The following is a 17,352-nucleotide window of genomic DNA, read 5'->3' on the forward strand; positions in this document are numbered from 1 at the left end:
ATTAGATTTATTGATGTAATTATAAAAATAAAGTTATTTTCTCCTCTACCATGATGCAGAATAATTCAAACAAAACACCACAATTACAACAGTTGTCGTTCTTGCCACTTTTCTGATGTAGCTGATCCTGGAGCCTGATTCTTTGCAGGACGGCAGACCTGAACTTCATAGCAGCAGCCTGCTGACATAAAAATGAACTAGTGGCAAACCAAGAGAAACAACAACATGGTTGTAGCTGGTAGCTTCATGGTGGGCTTACAAACATGATCACAGGAAGCCACAGAAGTTCTAGTATGTGACAAATTTTATGCATACAGTGTTGTTGTAGCTGTGTTAGTTCCAGGATATTAGAGAGACAAGGTGGGCTGAGTTAATCTCTTATTTTATACAGAAGTTGGCCCAATACAAAATATTAGCTCACCCACCTAGTCTCTATAAATTGTGTCGGTTTGAGAAACTTCTCAATATTAGTGGGGCTATTGTCCTACCAAACCAATAGGATTCTGTATGTATCATGGTAAACAGGTACTGTATATACAGTTACCTCAACCAAAGATGGAAAAGCAAAAAAATAAGAGTGGAATATCAGATTTTCAAAGGGACTGCTCATTTACTGACACTAACGAATAGTTCAGCAGATTTATTACCACTACAGAGAGCCAGGATAGATTTAAAGTATCCCTATAGAAGCAACCAGTTTTTAGAATCTTCTTCATTAGCTGAGTCTACTAAGTACTATCTGTGGCGGAGCAATACTGTGGTTGAGTAGGTATGAAAATATTTTCAGAACCCCACACTCCGTATAAAACACTACTTCACTCCTGAATGTTCACTTAAACAACTGTGCAACATAAAAGTTGTATAATGACAACCGCTGAAATAACGTGGGGATTGAGCCCTAGTAGTTCAAGTTGCCACATTCTGTCTCACGATTGGACATCAGACTACATGGAAGAGGGTGTCCTTAGTTTTCCTAGCAGCTGAATTCCAACACTGAAAAAAGTTACAGGCCCAATGCTGCTGTCACTCATACATGATTTACATCTATGTGACACTACTGACTGCAACAGAATTATTCCTGATTTACACCAGTGTAAATGTGAGCAGGTTCTTAATTCTAACTTTTACATATGGCTTCAGGCAATAAACAGTGGAGACAGTAGCTTTTTTCACCCAAACAGAGAAAATGCTCCTAATAAGGCTAGTAAAAAAGGAAGTGGTTTCTCAAGAGCTCAGCTCTTGTGAAGTAAATGATACAATATGGTCTTATCCCATAAAATGCCGGAGAAGCAGCAAACTAATCAGTAACTGAAAATGACTTCAAGTACTGGCAATTCATTCTTCCATTCAACTTGTTAGGAAAAAAGGACAAAATGCCAGTGTAACTGTGATGAAGAGTCGCATCACTTCTTTAAAGTACATTATATAAGAACAGCCCAGTTCTAAAAGTTGCCTTACAAAAAGAAATTAACTGGTTATGGCTTGTATTATACTAACAGATTGTACTAACACAGCTATCTTTTAAAAATTTCCTTGTGTTAATTTTAAAAATAACCACATCTCACCCTCTCTTCAAAAAAGGCAGCGTTATCCCTCCTACAAAGAAAAATCTCCAGTATTTTAACCTATTTACAAAAGGAGGACTTGTGCCACCTTAGAGACTAACCAATTTATTTGAGCATGAGCTTTCATGAGCTACAGCTCACTTCATCGAATGCATGTAGCTCACGAAAGCTTATGCTCAAATAAATTGGTTAGTCTAAGGTTCCATAAGTCCTCCTTTTCTTTTTGTGAAATACAGACTAACATGGCTGCTACTCTGAAACTTAACCTATTTAAGTTCTTATACTGTATCCCATCATCATGCTATCTGAGTGCATGTTATGGTACAGCATATTTACATAATTCTCAGAACCAAATCCCTTAGTAAGTAATGCTTTCTGCTGGTTTCCTTTCTATGAGCCACAATAGTTCTAAGAAAGAAAAGGAGTACTTGTGGCACCTTAGAGACTAACCAATTTATTTGAAAGCTCATGCTCAAATAAATTGGTTAGTCTCTAAGGTGCCACACGTACTCCTCTTCTTTTTGCGAATACAGACTAACACGGCTGCTACTCTGAAATAATTCTAAGGAGATGCATCCTCCTTCCCCTGCACTTTATTCTTGGCAGACAGGAGAGCTGACAAACTCCAGTCCTGTTACACACGCACACAGTGCCGGCCTCTCACCGGGGAGGAAAGAAAGAGGAAGCCTTGAGGGATCCCATGGAACCCCACACCCAGATGCAACCACCACAACCCCCTTTTTAAGTGCATTCATATGAAAAGAAATGCCTTAAAAAAAAACACACACACACACTCTCCGACTACCCACTGTCCAAGCAAACACTGGCCCCACTTCCTGAGCCCTGGCAGATCATTAGAAACTGGAGAGTTTTGTTCCTGTTCTTCCAGCCTGCCTGCCCCCAGGGAGCCAGCGGACTGAGGAGGAAAAGGGACCGGTCCCCCACGCGTAGCCACTGGGCACTCAGCCGAGGAGCCTCATCCCCACTCCCGCTCCAGACGCTGCTCTTGCAGCCCAGCCGCCGCAGCCCCGTCCCTGCCCGCCTGCAGCCGCGCGGGCAAGTTCGCGGCGCTGCCTGGGCCACGGGGGGCCCCTGCAGAGAGAGCCCCACGGGGGGGCACTGGCGGGCCGGCTCCGCGGGGCCGGGACCGAGCAGGGTGCCTGGCTGCTCCGTGACCGCTGTCACCGGCGGGGGAGTCGGTGCCTTCCTCTTCCCCCGCCCGCAGCTGCGCCGGCGTGAGGGGCAGGTCCCCCACCCAGGCGCGCCCAGCCTGGGGCTCTGCAGCCCAGGCAGCGCCCGGCGCGAAGCGGGCCACGTCCCTGCCAGAGGGGGGCCGGCGCCCTAACTGCGGGAGCCCCTCCGCGCATCCCCGGAACAGGCCGTGCCAGCCCCCGTGCCCCCGCCCGGCTGCAGCCCCGGGCACGCACTCACCGCGTAGCAAAGCGCCGGCTTCTCGCTGAACACCGAGTCTCCCATGGCCGGGGACAGTCACCCCCGGGCGGCGGCAGGGGAGCGCGGCTGTGGCCCTCGCCGCCCCTTCACAGCGCCCCGGCGGCAGCGGCAGCAGCAGCGCCCGCGGGCTCCAACCCCGCAGCCTCTGGCACCATCCTACGCCCAGAGTCGCCCGCAACTTCTCGCCCCGCCCCCGCCCCCGCCCCGCCCCGGCGGCGCTGGCATCAAGCGGGGCGGGGGTTGACTCCTTCCGCGCTCCGCGCGAGCCGGGCTCGGCCAGAAAGCGGCTCGCCCGCTCGGAGCCGGCCGCCGGGCCTGGCCCTGGTACTCGGCGGGAGCGGGCGGGGCTGCGCCCGCCTACACCTGAGAAGGGGGGCAAGAGAAAGGGTTTGGCGATGCAGGATTCAGCAGCTCCAAGAAAAGGCACGCTAGAAGGGGGGGAAACCAGGCAGGTGAGACCCAACTCAGACAGTCCCCAGCCAGACACCAAACGCATCTGCTCTCAGTTCAACTTACATTTGCATGAGGCCACATCTGCCCTAAACTCCATCCAGCGAGCAGTGTTTAAAGGGGAGTGACAATCAGACTTTCTGCTAGAAATCAGGACTCTGGAAATCCCAACTGGGGGCCTACTCTCAAACTCTGGGAGTATTAGTTTTAAGAGCAACTCACCCACAATTTTCAGAGTGGTAGCTGTGTTAATCTGTCCCAGTAAAAACAAGGTGTCGTCTTTGTGGCACTTTAGAGACTAACAAATTTATTTGGGCATAAGGTTTTGTGGGCTATAACCCTCATCAGGTTGCATCTGATGAAGTGGGTTATAGCCCACGAAAGCTTATGCCTAAATACCCTAACAAATGTATGTCTACACTGCCCACATTACAGTGTAGTCACACTTTATCGCTGAGAGAGAGCTCTCAATTTAAAAAACCCACCCCAAACCAGCGGTGGTAGTTTTATCGCTGAGAGCAATAAAGGTCTTTAAGGTGCCACAAGGACTCCTCGTCGTTTTTGCTGATGCAGACTAACAGTGCTACCCCTCTGAAAGCTTACAAAGAGCTCTTCTTCAGGTCTGGGAAAGGTAGATACCCAGTGCCATTGCTCAATACAAGAGGGAAAGGATTGTTTAACATAAGTAATTCACATATTTCAATAGACAATTCAAGGTGAAATAGCCAGTCAACAGTCTTGCAGTCATAGGGAGGAAAGGATGGCGGTGGAGCTACTGAGAGATTGTTAGCGGGTTACAAGTTGTTGTAATAAGCCATAATGTCTCTTCAGACCATGATTTTTAGCATCCAGCAAAATTTCAAATTTAAGCTCCCAGGCTTCTCTTTTGAAAGCATTGTGCAGATTTTGACACACAAGGCCAGCTTGCTCCAGGACACAACCTACTTCCTCCACAAACTTTCTTGCCATGTCACCTCCCTCTACAGCAATCCTCACAATGACAGCTTAGCTGCCTGCCTCAAATATTTGCAATACAATGGACAACCATCAGATATCTACCCCAAACACATTGCCAAACTCAGCCATTTCATCCTCACCCATAACAATTTTACATTCAACAACACACACTTTGTCCAAACCATGGGTACTAGGATGGCTCCTCAATATGCCAACCTCTTCATGGACCACCTTGCAGGAGAATTTCTGGACAAATGCACCATGGAAACCAGTGAAATACCTGAGATACATAGAGTATATTTTCATCCTCTGGACAGACTACTTAAACTCCTTCAGACTGCCACCACAACTTCAACCACCACCACCCATCCATTAAACTCCCTATAAAACACTCCCACACCAGCATCAACTTTCTGGACACCACAATCAGCTTCAACAATGGAGCCCTACAGGCAACTATATACAGGAAACCTATGGATCACCATACATACCTTCACAGATCCAGTAACCACCCTAAACACACCAAGAAATCTGTTATCTACAGCCAGGCACTCAGATACCACAGAATATGCTCTGAGGAGAAAGTCTGGGATATATACCTTAACACACACAAAACCACTATCACTTTACCAGAGAAGTAGATCATATCCTGGAATGGGCCACCCAAATACCCTGAGAGACCCTGCTTCAATACAGAAACCACCCACCCCTCCTTGTCATAGAATATCAGGGTTAGAAGGGACCTTAGGAGGTCATCTAGTCCAACCCCCTGCTCAAAGCAGGACCAATCCCCAATTTTTGCCCCACATCCCTAAATGGATTTTGCCCCACATCCCCCTCAAGGACTGAACTCACAACCCTGGGTTTAGCAGGCCAATGCTACAACCACTGAGCTATCCCTCCCCCCCACACTGGAAACCATATGGGGTATCAAACAACTAAAACCTATACTCAATTAGGGTTGCCACCCATCCAAATTTTACCCAGTCAGTCTGTGTCCAGGTGCCATTTAGGGTTGCCAGATTCCTATGTTTTTGACACCAAGAGTCCGTTACTGTGGGGCAGGGGGAGGCATGGGATCATTAACCTGTGCCAGCCCCTGCTCAGCTGGGGCTGCCTCCTACCTGCTCCTACTTGGCTACAACAGCTCCTGTCCCAGCCCCAGAGCAGAGGGAGCCCAGCTGGAAGAGGAGGGGGAAACTATCCAGCAAGTGGCAGGGAGGGAGAGGAGCCAATGATGGGGGTGGGGCCTTAGGAAGAAGAGGCTGAGCAAGAGTAGGGCCTCAAGGGAAGAGGTGGAGAAGGGGCAGGGCCTTGGGGGAAGCAGGGCCTCAGCTAATAGCAATTAGAAAGGTGGCAACCCAATATTCAATGGAGAACCTATCCTAAAAGAAATATTTCCTGAACCTCCTCTTCGGGCCTTACATCAACCCTCACCTGTCCAAGCTCCTCATCAGAAACAAGCTCCCCACAGACCAGGACACACCAACTCAAAGCAGCACCAGACCCTTCCAGAACAACAGATACAAAACCTGCAGACATCTCCACTGCTATAATGGCAACAACCCCCACAACACACCTTTTGAGATCCATGGGTCCTACACATGCCTATCCAACATGTGGTGTACCTCATCCAGTGCACTAAATACCGCAATAGCCACTATGTGGGTGAAACCAGACAATCACTATGCTCTCTAATGAACTCAGACAGAAAAATGATAAAAGACAAAAACACCCTGTCACCTGTGGGGGAACACTTTTCACAAAGTGATCACTCTACATCTGACTTCTCAGCCCTGATCCTCAAAGGAAACGTACACACCACCTTCAAAAGATGAGTTTAGGAGCTTAAATTCATAACTTTGCTAGATACTAAAAATCATGGACTGAATAGAGACAGGTTTCAGAGTAACAGCCATGTTAGTCTGTATTCGCAAAAAGAAAAGGAGTACTTGTGGCACCTTAGAGACTAACCAATTTATTTGAGCATAAGCTTTCGTGAGCTACAGCTCACTTCATCGGATGCATGGAGACACTGGATTTATGGCTTATTACAACAATCTGTAACCCATTAACAATTCCTCACAGCTGCTCCTCCCTCCCTGCTTCCTTCCCATGACTGCAGAGGTGTTAATGGGCCTCTTCACCTTGAATGGTCCCTTGAAATGTGTTAACTACTTATCCTAAACAATCTGTTCCACCTTGTATTTAGCTGTGACAGCTGAGTACATCTCCCAGACCTGAAGAAGAGCTCTTTGTAAACTCACAAGTTTGTCTCTCTCATCAACAGAAGCTGGTCCAATAAAAGATATTACTTCATCCACCTTGTCTCTCTAATATCCTGGGACCAACACAGCTACAACAAGACTGCAAACAGAAATACTTCAGGCACTTCTTGAGGCTCTTCACTCTTAATTATAAAAAACTACTCATAACTATCACTGACTGTATCAGACATTTTCACATTACAGGCTAGGGCAGGGGTGGGCAAACTTTTTGGCCCAAGGACCACATCTGGGTGGGTAACTTGCATGCAGGGCCATGAATGTAGGGCTAGGGCAGGGGGGTGGGGTGTAGGAGGGGGTGCAGTGTGCAGGAAGGGGCTCAGGGCAAGGGTTTGGGGCACAGGAGGGGTGCAGGGTGTACAAGGGGGCTCAAGGCAAGGGTTTGGGGCACAGGAGGAGTGCAGGGTGTACAAGGGGGCTCAGGGCAGGGGGTTGGGTGTGGCAGGGGGCTCAAGGCAGGAGGTTAGGGGGCTTGGGGTAGGGGGTTGGGGGGCAGGAGGGGGTGGGGAGTGCGGGAGGGGGTTCAGAGCAGGGGGTTGAGGTGCAGGAGGGGTAGGGAGGGCAGGAGGGGGCTCAGGGCAGGGGGTTGAGGTGCAGGAGGGGTGCAGAGTGCAGGAGGGGGCTCAGGGCAGGGGGTTGGGGTCCAGGACGGGTGTGGCAGGGGGCTCAGGGCAGGGAGTTGCGGTGTGGGAGGGGTGTGGGTTACTGCACAGGGCTGGGGTGCAGGAGGGGTTCGGAGTGCAGCTCTGGGGTGGCAGCGGTGCGCAGCAGGGCTAAGACAGGCTCCCTGCCTGCCCTGGCCCTGCACCATTCCCAGAAGCGGCCAGCACCACGTCCCTGCAGCCCCAAGGGGTTGAGGGTAGAGGGCTCTGCGCGCTGCCCTCGCCCGTGAGTACCTCCCCCGAAGCTCCCATTGACCGTGGTTCCCCGTTCCTGGCCAATGGGAGCTGTGGCAGGTGATGCCTGCAGGTGAGGGCAGTGCGCCGAGCCCTCTGCCCTCCCTCCCCCAGGGGCCACAGGGACTTGGTGCTGGCCACTTCCAGCAGCGGCTCGGGGCCCGTGGTGCCATGGGGGTAGCAATCCTGCAGGCTGGATCCAAGGCCCTGACAGGCCAGATCCAGCCTGTGGGCCGTAGTTTGCCCACCCCTGGGCTAGGGTTTAAAATAATGGTTTTCTAGATTTCCAGGGCAAAGTCATTATTGTGGGATACCCCTGCAGTTGTTTCCTTGGACCACGCTGTTAAGCAGCTCCACTGTTTGCTTGGTGACTGAAAACATATGAGCACATCAGTAGAACTTTCACCTCTCCTCTCCCACCTACTACTATACTGTTGACAACAACAGTGAAGGCTGAACAGAATTTAACTGAGTCTTGTTTGCTTCAAGATAGCACTTTTGAAGTTATTAGGTAATTCAAACCACTAATTGAGTTTTTACAGTGCCGAGCATTAGTGATACTGGGTTGTTTAATATTTAACTGTCACCCTAATTCTATCTCACAACACTACATAACACTATCCCTCCTGGAGGTGGATTACCAGGAGAGCTCTCTACTCGCACTTTGCTCCCGCAACAGCGCTTTGAAGTTTCCAGTGTAGCCATGCCCTTGCAGTGAGCAAACAGTTGTGAAATTGTGGAGGTGTGACTGAGCCACTTAGACATAATCAACTCTCCGTCCTTCATTGTCCTTCTGACTAAGGTGCATACCTCCTCTAGGCAGCGAGAGGCTCAGGTCTCAAGAGGCCATACTAAATGAGGTCAGAGGATAGTTCTCAGACCAACTCTATCTTTCTATTATGGAGGTGATGTGGTTTAGGTGATGTGGTCCTCAGAGCAGTAAATAGGGCTCAGAACTTCTTGGTTCTTCTCCCAACTCTCACTGTGTGACTTTGAGCAAATCTATTAGCTTACTCAATGACTTTTTTTGCTCCATCTGTAAAATATGGGCTGTAAAACTCAGTAGTGGGATCCTCAGGTGAAAGGCACCCAGGAAGTTATTTTCTCCTTGTACAATCCCTTCGCTTCGCTAGCTATATACCTCTCCTGTGTCATCAAAAAACTAACTCCATATCTTCGAGGGTGAGCAGAAGCTTCCTTTTTGCCTGCTGGACAGTGCTCAAGAGCGATATTGTCTGCCTATTCCTTCCTCAGGGCATTGGCACATTTCTCTTCTAACCAAGAGAAGACTTTCATACTGTGAAAGTAGAATGAATTATATTGAAATTATAATTCATTAAAGAAATGCTATTTGAAGGGTTTGTTGAGATATAGTTGTCAGGAAGAGAAACATTAAGGCGTGTTTCAGAGTAACAGCCGTGTTAGTCTGCATTCGCAAAAAGAAAAGGAGTACTTGTGGTTAGTCTCTAAGGTGCCACAAGTACTCCTTTTCTTATTAAGGCGTGTGAGACAATGGGTCCTCAAACTAATTAACTTAGAGCTCCTACTGAGCTAGGAGATTGGTAAACGTTAGTATGCAAATAAGATATGTATGTTTCTGCTTCCTTTTGTCTCTTATGTTAAATTGGCTTTGGCTTAGCTGTATAAATAAGTTGTCTTTAGCCTCAGAGAGGGGCTCACATCTGGGTGCATTGGCAAAGCGCTTTGTTAATAAACAGAGTGGTCTGACAAATTATGTGAGTCCTGAATCTGACTTTGACAATTTGGAGGTTCCACTGAGATGGCAACCGTCTTCACTGGGGCCGTGTGACTCCTGACTGTTCTTAGGATGGCCGTGGCAAGCTGGCACTAAGGCATTTGGCCCGAGCAGTCCTCCGCCAGAACGGAAGGGTACATGACCACAGTGAAGTCTACGCCATCGAACCTGTTGGTTCCCACTCTGTTCTGGTAGGGATCCCGGGATCTGACATCAGGAATCTGGTCAGGTAATTATTTCTGTGTTTTGTCCGGACTGAGGACTGTCTTGTCTCTGTGTCTATCCGTCCTCCCTGTGGTGTGTTTGAGTCTGGGCACCGTCTCCATCCGGGGATCGGCTGACCAAAGGGTTCCTCTTCCCATGGTATGAGTGAGTGAAATCTGCACAATCGCAGCCGCAACGCGCCTTGGGTACAACCCTTAGTGTGAAAGCAAGGGCGATTGAGGCAGTAGCCTGTGGGCTCCTTTTGTGTGTTGCACCGGGCATTGCTCTGATGAACCCGACTTTCCTTCTTGTGTGATTGGTGTGTAAAGTCCTCCTGTATGGGTAACCAGATGTCTAAGTCGGGACAGTTCCCTAAAGGAACGCCGGCTCAGTTTATGTATTTTAGGAAGAGTCCGGACTCCTGTAAATTTCTGGAAAAATGGTCTAGGCTAAGGGGGGTCAGGTAGAGTGACTACTACCAGCACTACGCTTCTGTCCCCAGAAGCCTTTACAGCTATTCTGAGGGAAAATGGGCCCTTTTCCCACAGAAATAGTCTATAAGGGACTGCTGCAGGCAGCAGGCAGAGAGAGAATCTGATCAAAATTATTTGACTATTGGGTAATATAATCAAAATCACTAAAGGATGTAAGGGGTTTCTATTGGAACTTAACTTGGCTGCTCCTGGTTGTGTCTAGTACAAGATGGAAGTGTAATCGGGGTACAGTTGTGTAAAGAGTAATCACAGCGCAAAGGATGTTAGGCAAAAGAGAATTTTGTGTGTGTGAATAGTGCTAAAATCTGAAGCTGTGTCTCCGCTATTACCTGAGAATAAATTTATAGCTTGGTACAGCAGAGAAACTATTGCAAACATGGTCTGTTGCACAAGAGGGGAAACTGAGGTACACCACCTCATGAATTTCATAGATGACCAGTGAGTGGGGTAATTCACTAGCCTGACTATAGAACAGCCTGACTATAGAACAAAATAAGGCCAGCCTGGAGGTAATTCTTCTGTTTTTCCTGCAATTAGCAAGGAAATTTGTAAAAGAAAGTGGTATAATTATAAAGCAATAATCTGTCCCCACCAGGGGGGTGGAAATTGTTTCTTTTGTTTTCAGACTCTACAAGCAAGCTGGCGCCAGCGGAAGAATAACTCAGAATACCATGGATCTATGTTTTGTGTTGTTTGTCTTGTTGCTAGCATTGCTGTGTTTTAATGAACAGAAAACCTCATGACATGGGTGGGGAATGGCTTCAAAAGGCTGACCTTGGCGGCGGGTGGGGGGAGGGAGATGTGTATGGGAATGCAAAAGGCTAACTCAGGAGAATCCCAAAATTCAGTGGCCACTGTTAGGATCTTGGGACAAAGACCGAGTAGACATCTTAAAAGACAAACTCGGCCAACCTACAACTAAATTGGCAAAAGGAGAGGTTGATTGTTTCATGCAGTGGTGGAAAGAGGCAAATCATAGGTGGACAGAATCAAAACTTGCCTCTCTCAAAGATTCTGGCTTCTATCCCACCAGATGCAACTCATTTTACTGTTGATTTGTGCTCCGCTTTTTTTTCTCTCCTGGTTCACCCTGACTCCCAGTTCCTGTTTGCCTTTTCTTACAAGGGGCAACAGTACACATGGACCACACTGCCCCAGGGGTATACTGAAAGCCCGTCATATTTTTCCCAAGCATTAGCCCAAGACCTTGCTGACCTTGTTTTCCCGTCCAGGTCCACACGAGTCCAATATGTAGATGATCTACTCCTCTGTTCCCCTTCATTGTCTGCCTCTGAAACTGACTCTTTAGTGCTCCTTACTGCCCTAGCAAATAAGGGTCACAAAGCTTCTCGCTCTAAACTACAACTCTGTCAAGCTTCTGTCACATACCTCGGCTTTCTCCTCTCCCAGGGTTCCCGTGCACTTTCTCCCACCCGCGTCCAAGTTATCCTTAGCTTTCCCCGAACCCGCTCCCCAAGTCAGGTCCAGAAGTTTTTAGGCATGGCTGGATTTTGCAGACAATGGATTCCCCAATATGCCTCCCTTGCAAAACCTCTCCAGGAACTCACTCGATTCTCTGTGCCTGACCCCATGCCGTGGCCCCCAGAGGCCAATTCTGCCTTTGTTTCCCTCAAACAGGGTTTGGCTTCTGCCCCTGCCTTAGGGCTGCCTGACTATTCTAAGCCTTTTACCCTTTTCTGCCACGAACAATCTGGGTGTGCGCTTGGAGTTCTCACTCAGATGCACAGAGAAAAGAATCACCCAGTGGCTTATTTCTCTGCCACTTTAGACCCTGTTGCCCAAGGCTTACCCTTCTGCCCGCGTGCTGTGGCTGCTGCAGCACGCCTAGTCGAAATGTCTGATTCCCTTGTTCTCCGCTCTCCTCTTACCCTCCTGGTCCCTCACTGACCTCACCCTGCTCCAAGACTCTGCCCCAGAAACCGAGAAAGAATCCTGGGTTGCCCAAGGTTGCTCTCTACATCCCAATTCCTTTTGGCGCTCACCTACTGGCGCCTTTGTAGCCCCCTTTTCACTCTACCCATCTCTGGCCGCCCTGCTACACAGTGTTTCGCATGTCGGAAAGGAGGGGATGGTCTCTGCTGTAACTAAGACAGGATGGTGGGCCCCCCATTTTAGCTCTTTTGCAGCCTGCCACTGTGCAGCCTGTACCACAAAGCCATAATATTGGTAAACCTGTAAAAGTGGCCCAGGGCTTCCAGGGCCTCCTCAAGCACCATTCTTGCACAAATACCTAAGTGTCAACAATATGAATTTGTATTGGTTATGGTATGTTTATTCTCTGGTTGGATTGAAGCCTTTCCTTGTCGCAAGGCTGACCCACTGTCTGTTGCCAAATGTTTGTTAAATCATATTATGCCTGCCAAGGGAATTCCTGCTACTCTGTCCAGTGATCGGGGTATACATTTTACTGGACAACTTCTTCAACACCTGGACCGTATATTGCATATCAAACACCTGTTGCACTGTCCCTACCACCCACAGAGTGCAGGTGCAGTTGAAAGACGAAATGGTGTACTTAAGCCTATGCAAGCTATGACTCCTGTTCCAGATTCGAACTTGACTCACAGTGCACTTCTTCAGTATTGCAAGGGACTAATGCAAGCTGTAAGTCACTTCCATTCACAGGTTCGAGCCGCCTGGCCCACGGAACCCACCTCCGACGCTTGCCACAACCTCGAGCCAGGTGATTGGGTCTACGTACGGCGCCGTCATCGAAAGCATGCCTTGGAGCCCCGGTGGAAGAGTCCTCATCAGGTACTGCTTACTACACAGACAGCTGTTAGACTATCTGGCATCGCAGCGTGGATACATGCTTCACAGCGTAAAAAGGCACCATACCCAGAGAACCAGTCATCACCTCAGGACAACACAGAGTCAATTTTGACTCCAGAAGAAGACGTAGAGGAACAGTCTGCAATACCTTACAATCTACGCTCTCGTAAGCATTGCCAGAAGCAGACACTGTTCCTCGGCTGCTGGTATCTTACGATCTGGGGAGACCATGATGACAATTCTTTTATCCAGCAGCAGGTGTGGATAGCTCAGATCCTTAATATTTCTAATTGCTGGGTCTGCAGCCACATCCCAGCCCACTCTCAAACTGGTGTTCCTGTCCTGGCTATCCCACTCAAGTCCCCAGACCTCACTGGAGGGCCCCGTCCGTTTAACAAAATATGGATCAGCAATGACACTTGGGAAGCGGTGGGAATAAATGCAACTAAATGGATAAGTGTGGTGGAGGGAAAAGGTCATTGGTGTTGGGTGTGTAATGGGACAGGGCTAGATCTGGGGAAAAGCCATTGCCTTCAGCATATTGTGGCCAATGGTGTATGGGATTATTCAAACAAAACTAAAAAGTGGCGGGCCAGGTATGGAGATATGAATTTTTTCTCAACCTGGGATCAAACAGAGAAATCAATCACATGTTCCCCCTACAGTAACCTTAGTGAAAACAATACAATCTTTCAATGTCATGCAAATAACACCACTCCTCGTAAGGAGAATTACCCTGTACCCTTTGGCGGATACTACTCCTCCTTTGCAAACACCTATATGACAAATGGGTGCAACCGACCTTCTTGGCCTTAATAGGCCATCACTGGGTGTGTGGGACCAGAGCTTATACCGAACTAGCAGCTAATTGGTCAGGAATCTGTTATCCTGCCCGACTCTTCCCACAATTCTGAGTGCTAGGAACCTTCCCTCGAGAACGCCTCCGCAATTTCAGGCGAAAAAGAGGGGACTTAACAGATGCCCAACGGCACATAAATAACATAATCCCCTTAACCTGGGAAGAGGCCATTGGCAGTTCCTTAATACCATTAGGGGGAGTAATACACCATACAAAAAGTCTCCTAAGGTTACAAGCAGTAGTTGAAATAATGGCAAATGAAACTGGAGAACGTTTAAGAGCCCTGGCCAAAGAAACAGGGGCAATCCGACAGATGGCCCTCCAAAACCGTCAGGCATTGGACATAGTGCTGGTGGCAAAAGGAGGGACTTGTGCTCTCATTGGAAAAGACTGCTGAGCTAGGAGATTGGTAAACGTTAGTATGCAAATAAGATATGTATGTATATTTGTCAGTTTCTACTTCCTTTTGTCTCTTATGTTAAATTGGCTTTGGCTTAGCTGTATAAATAAGTTATCTTTAGCCTCAGAGAGGGGCTCACATCTGGGTGCATTGGCAAAGCGCTTTGCTAATAAACAGAGTGGTCTGACAAATTATGTGAGTCCTGAATTTGACTTTGACAATTCTCTTAGTTACAGTGTATGTACATTCCACAAAAGGAAGAGAGCTCAAAGATAATGGTTATGTAACTCAAAAACAAACAGTTAAAATGCAATTTATGGGTAATGCTGCAATTTATGGGTAATATTTATGGGTAATGCTGCAGAAATTCTTTGTTTTTAACAATCTTTCTTTTTGAAAAATTACAGTTTATGTGCTGGCCCTTGTGAAATGCATTGGTGGTCTCCATCTAGTTCTTAATAAACATATACCTACATCACCGAATCCACCAATACTATGCAGACGTCAAGGACTCAACAGTTAAGGAGAGTAAAGCATCATCTCATCCCCGGAGGTGCTCTCTCAATCACAGCGTTGAGGAACATTTTATTAGTGAAATAAAACTCCCCGATGAAAAGCAAGTTCCTGCCCCTGGTAGTTCCCCTACAGAAGTATAGAAGTCCTTGCTACTTGATCCGGTGCACAGGGAGAGAATACCATTGCCACACATAGGCATCGCATGAGTCTTTCAAGATCACTAGAAGAGGGGTGGCCCACCAGTACCCAAACCGTGGCCCCCCTATCACAAGGCTCCACCCCCGCTTGGCTTCTTTCCCCAAGACCCCGCCCTTGCTCCACCTCTTCCCAGCCCTGCTTCATCTCTTCCCCCGAAGCTCTGCCCACCACTCAATCCTTTCTGCCCCCTCCCCTCACCACTCTCTGCCCCCTCCCCTCACCTTAAGGCAGGAAAAAAGTGGGAGGGTATAGTGTGTGTGTAGGTGGATTGTGCATCAGGGTATAGTATGTGTGTGTGTGCGTGTGTGTAGGTAGGTTGGTGGGTTGTGCGGGGGGGCATAGTGTGGGGGAGTGAGTGCTAGCTAGACAGTCACGTAACCTGATACCCTCTTCAATCCACCTCCATTTATGTCCCTGCAGAGTCTGGCTTGGGCAAGTGCAGCCCGGCCCCCAGCTGACTGGAAATTCAGCCCCCCACAGCCTGGCAGGTGCCCATCCAAGAGTGCTGCACTGGGGCACAGAACAAAGGCTGCCATTCTCCCCATCCCCCACGGCACTGCACAGGGGGAACACTCCACTGGCTTGTTGGGTTCACGTTGCCTAGGGGCTGTGGCTTATGCATCCCAGACATGCCCAGTGCCCCTGTTCTGTGCAGCGCCCAAACATGCCAAGCCTCCCCATTCTGTGCAGCCTGCCCAAACATGGGCCTTGGGGAAAGAGGCGGAGTGAGGGCAGGGCCTCAGGGCTAACTGAGGGCAGAGCACAGGCAGGGGTAAAGTCTGGGCACCGGTGGTCCCTGCCACTTCGAGGGAGTTTCCAGTGCTCCTACACAGGTGCAAAGGTGGCAGGCTGGCACACCTCCAAAGGAAGGTGCCCCATGCCTCATCCAGCATTTGTCCCCTGCATGGCCAGCCTCCCCAAGCCTCTTATACATGCTGCCCATGTTGCCACACCATCTGAGGGAGTACAATTTATTTCAGCAGTGCACAGGTTCTGGAGCAGTGCACAGAAGGGCAGCACCAAGCTTCCCCAGATAAACAGAATTGGAATTCATTTGCAAACTGGATACAGTTAATTTAGGCTTGAATAAAGACTGGGAATGGATGTGTCATTACACAAAGTAAAACTATTTCCCCATGTTTATTTCCCCCCCTACTGTTCTTCACACATTCTTGTCAACTGCTGGAAATGGCCCACCCTGATTATCACTACAAAAGGTCCTGCCCCCCCACCCCACTCTCCTGCTGGTAATAGCTCACCATACCTGATCATTCTTGTTACAGTGTGTATGGTAATACCCATTGTTTCATGTTCTCTGTGTATATAAAATCTCCCTACTGTATTTTCCACTGCATGCATCTGATGAAGTGAGGTGTAGCTCACAAAAGCTTATGCTCAAATAAATTTGTTAGTCTCTAAGGTGCCACAAGTACTCCTTTTCTTTTTGAGAAATGGAGCAAGCTCTATGCATTCTCAAATACAGATACAGATATTGTAACTTGGTCATTACTTCGTCCATGTACAAAGTGCAGGAGGAAAGGCACTTCGCACCCTTTGCACACCTGTATAAGGTACACATATAAAGGCCAAAAAGAAAAGGAGTACTTGTGGCACCTTAGAGACTAACCAATTTATTTGAGCATAAGCTTTCGTGAGCTACAGCTCACTTCATCGGATGCATACTGTGGAAAGTGTAGAAGATCTTTTTATACACACAAAGCATGAAAAAATACCTCCTCCCACCCCACTCTCCTGCTGGTAATAGCTTATCAGGAGAGTGGGGTGGGAGGAGGTATTTTTTCATGCTTTGTGTGTATAAAAAGATCTTCTACACTTTCCACAGTATGCATCCGATGAAGTGAGCTATAGCTCACGAAAGCTTATGCTCAAATAAATTGGTTAGTCTCTAAGGTGCCACAAGTACTCCTTTTCTTTTTGCGAATACAGACTAACACGGCTGTTACTCTGAAACCTGTCGATATAAAGGCCAAGCACTCTGGTCATATGTGAGCAAAGTATGCAAGATAAGACCCCAAATTGTGAATCTAAGTCTACAACCATTCAGTATAAAGAACAGTCAACATATGAGAACACCCCAGGTAAAATCCTAGCCCTAATATAGTGAATGGGAGTGTTCCCATTGAGTTCAATAGCACTAGAATTTCACCCCCATATATGTACGTTCAGTAACTACATCCCTATTTTTCCATCTTACAAATACAAGAGTTTTATGGTCTGTTAGTCAGTGTATGTTGCCCTCTGTGTGATGATAAAAATTGTCATCAGTAGGTTTGGCAAAGAAATTTAATTTTGCAGACTTGTATTCCAAAATAAAGTTAAATTACTTCACATTCCTATTTGTTTGCATAATGTTCCCTGTCTCCTGAATCTGTGAAATGTCACTATAAAAATCTTTAAACTCAAACTTCTAAATATCTGAGTCAAGAAATCCCACTACCAAGTATTTTGTGCATTGCATTCTAACTTAAATTTAGCTTTTATCTTGTAAGTCACTATAAATTTTTCA

At 47.9% G+C, this 17,352-nt stretch overlaps 1 protein-coding gene across 2 annotated transcripts in view; it reads right to left on the minus strand.

Moving 5' to 3' along the window:
• ARHGAP6 (Rho GTPase activating protein 6) overlaps positions 1-17,352 on the minus strand; it is a 506,068-nt gene that overhangs the window by 261,792 nt on the left and 226,924 nt on the right. The window contains exon 1 of one of the 2 annotated variants that reach the window (XM_077815524.1): positions 2,997-3,144. The exons of the other annotated variant lie outside the window; for it this stretch is intronic. Coding sequence (XP_077671650.1) covers positions 2,997-3,041 — 45 coding nt within the window. The 5' untranslated portion in view covers positions 3,042-3,144. Of the gene's footprint in view, positions 1-2,996; positions 3,145-17,352 lie in introns of those variants that run through there. 2 annotated transcript variants of the gene reach the window in all.

Source organism: Eretmochelys imbricata, chromosome 1 (genome assembly GCF_965152235.1).
Source record: "Eretmochelys imbricata isolate rEreImb1 chromosome 1, rEreImb1.hap1, whole genome shotgun sequence".
Lineage (NCBI taxonomy): Eukaryota > Metazoa > Chordata > Testudines > Cheloniidae > Eretmochelys > Eretmochelys imbricata.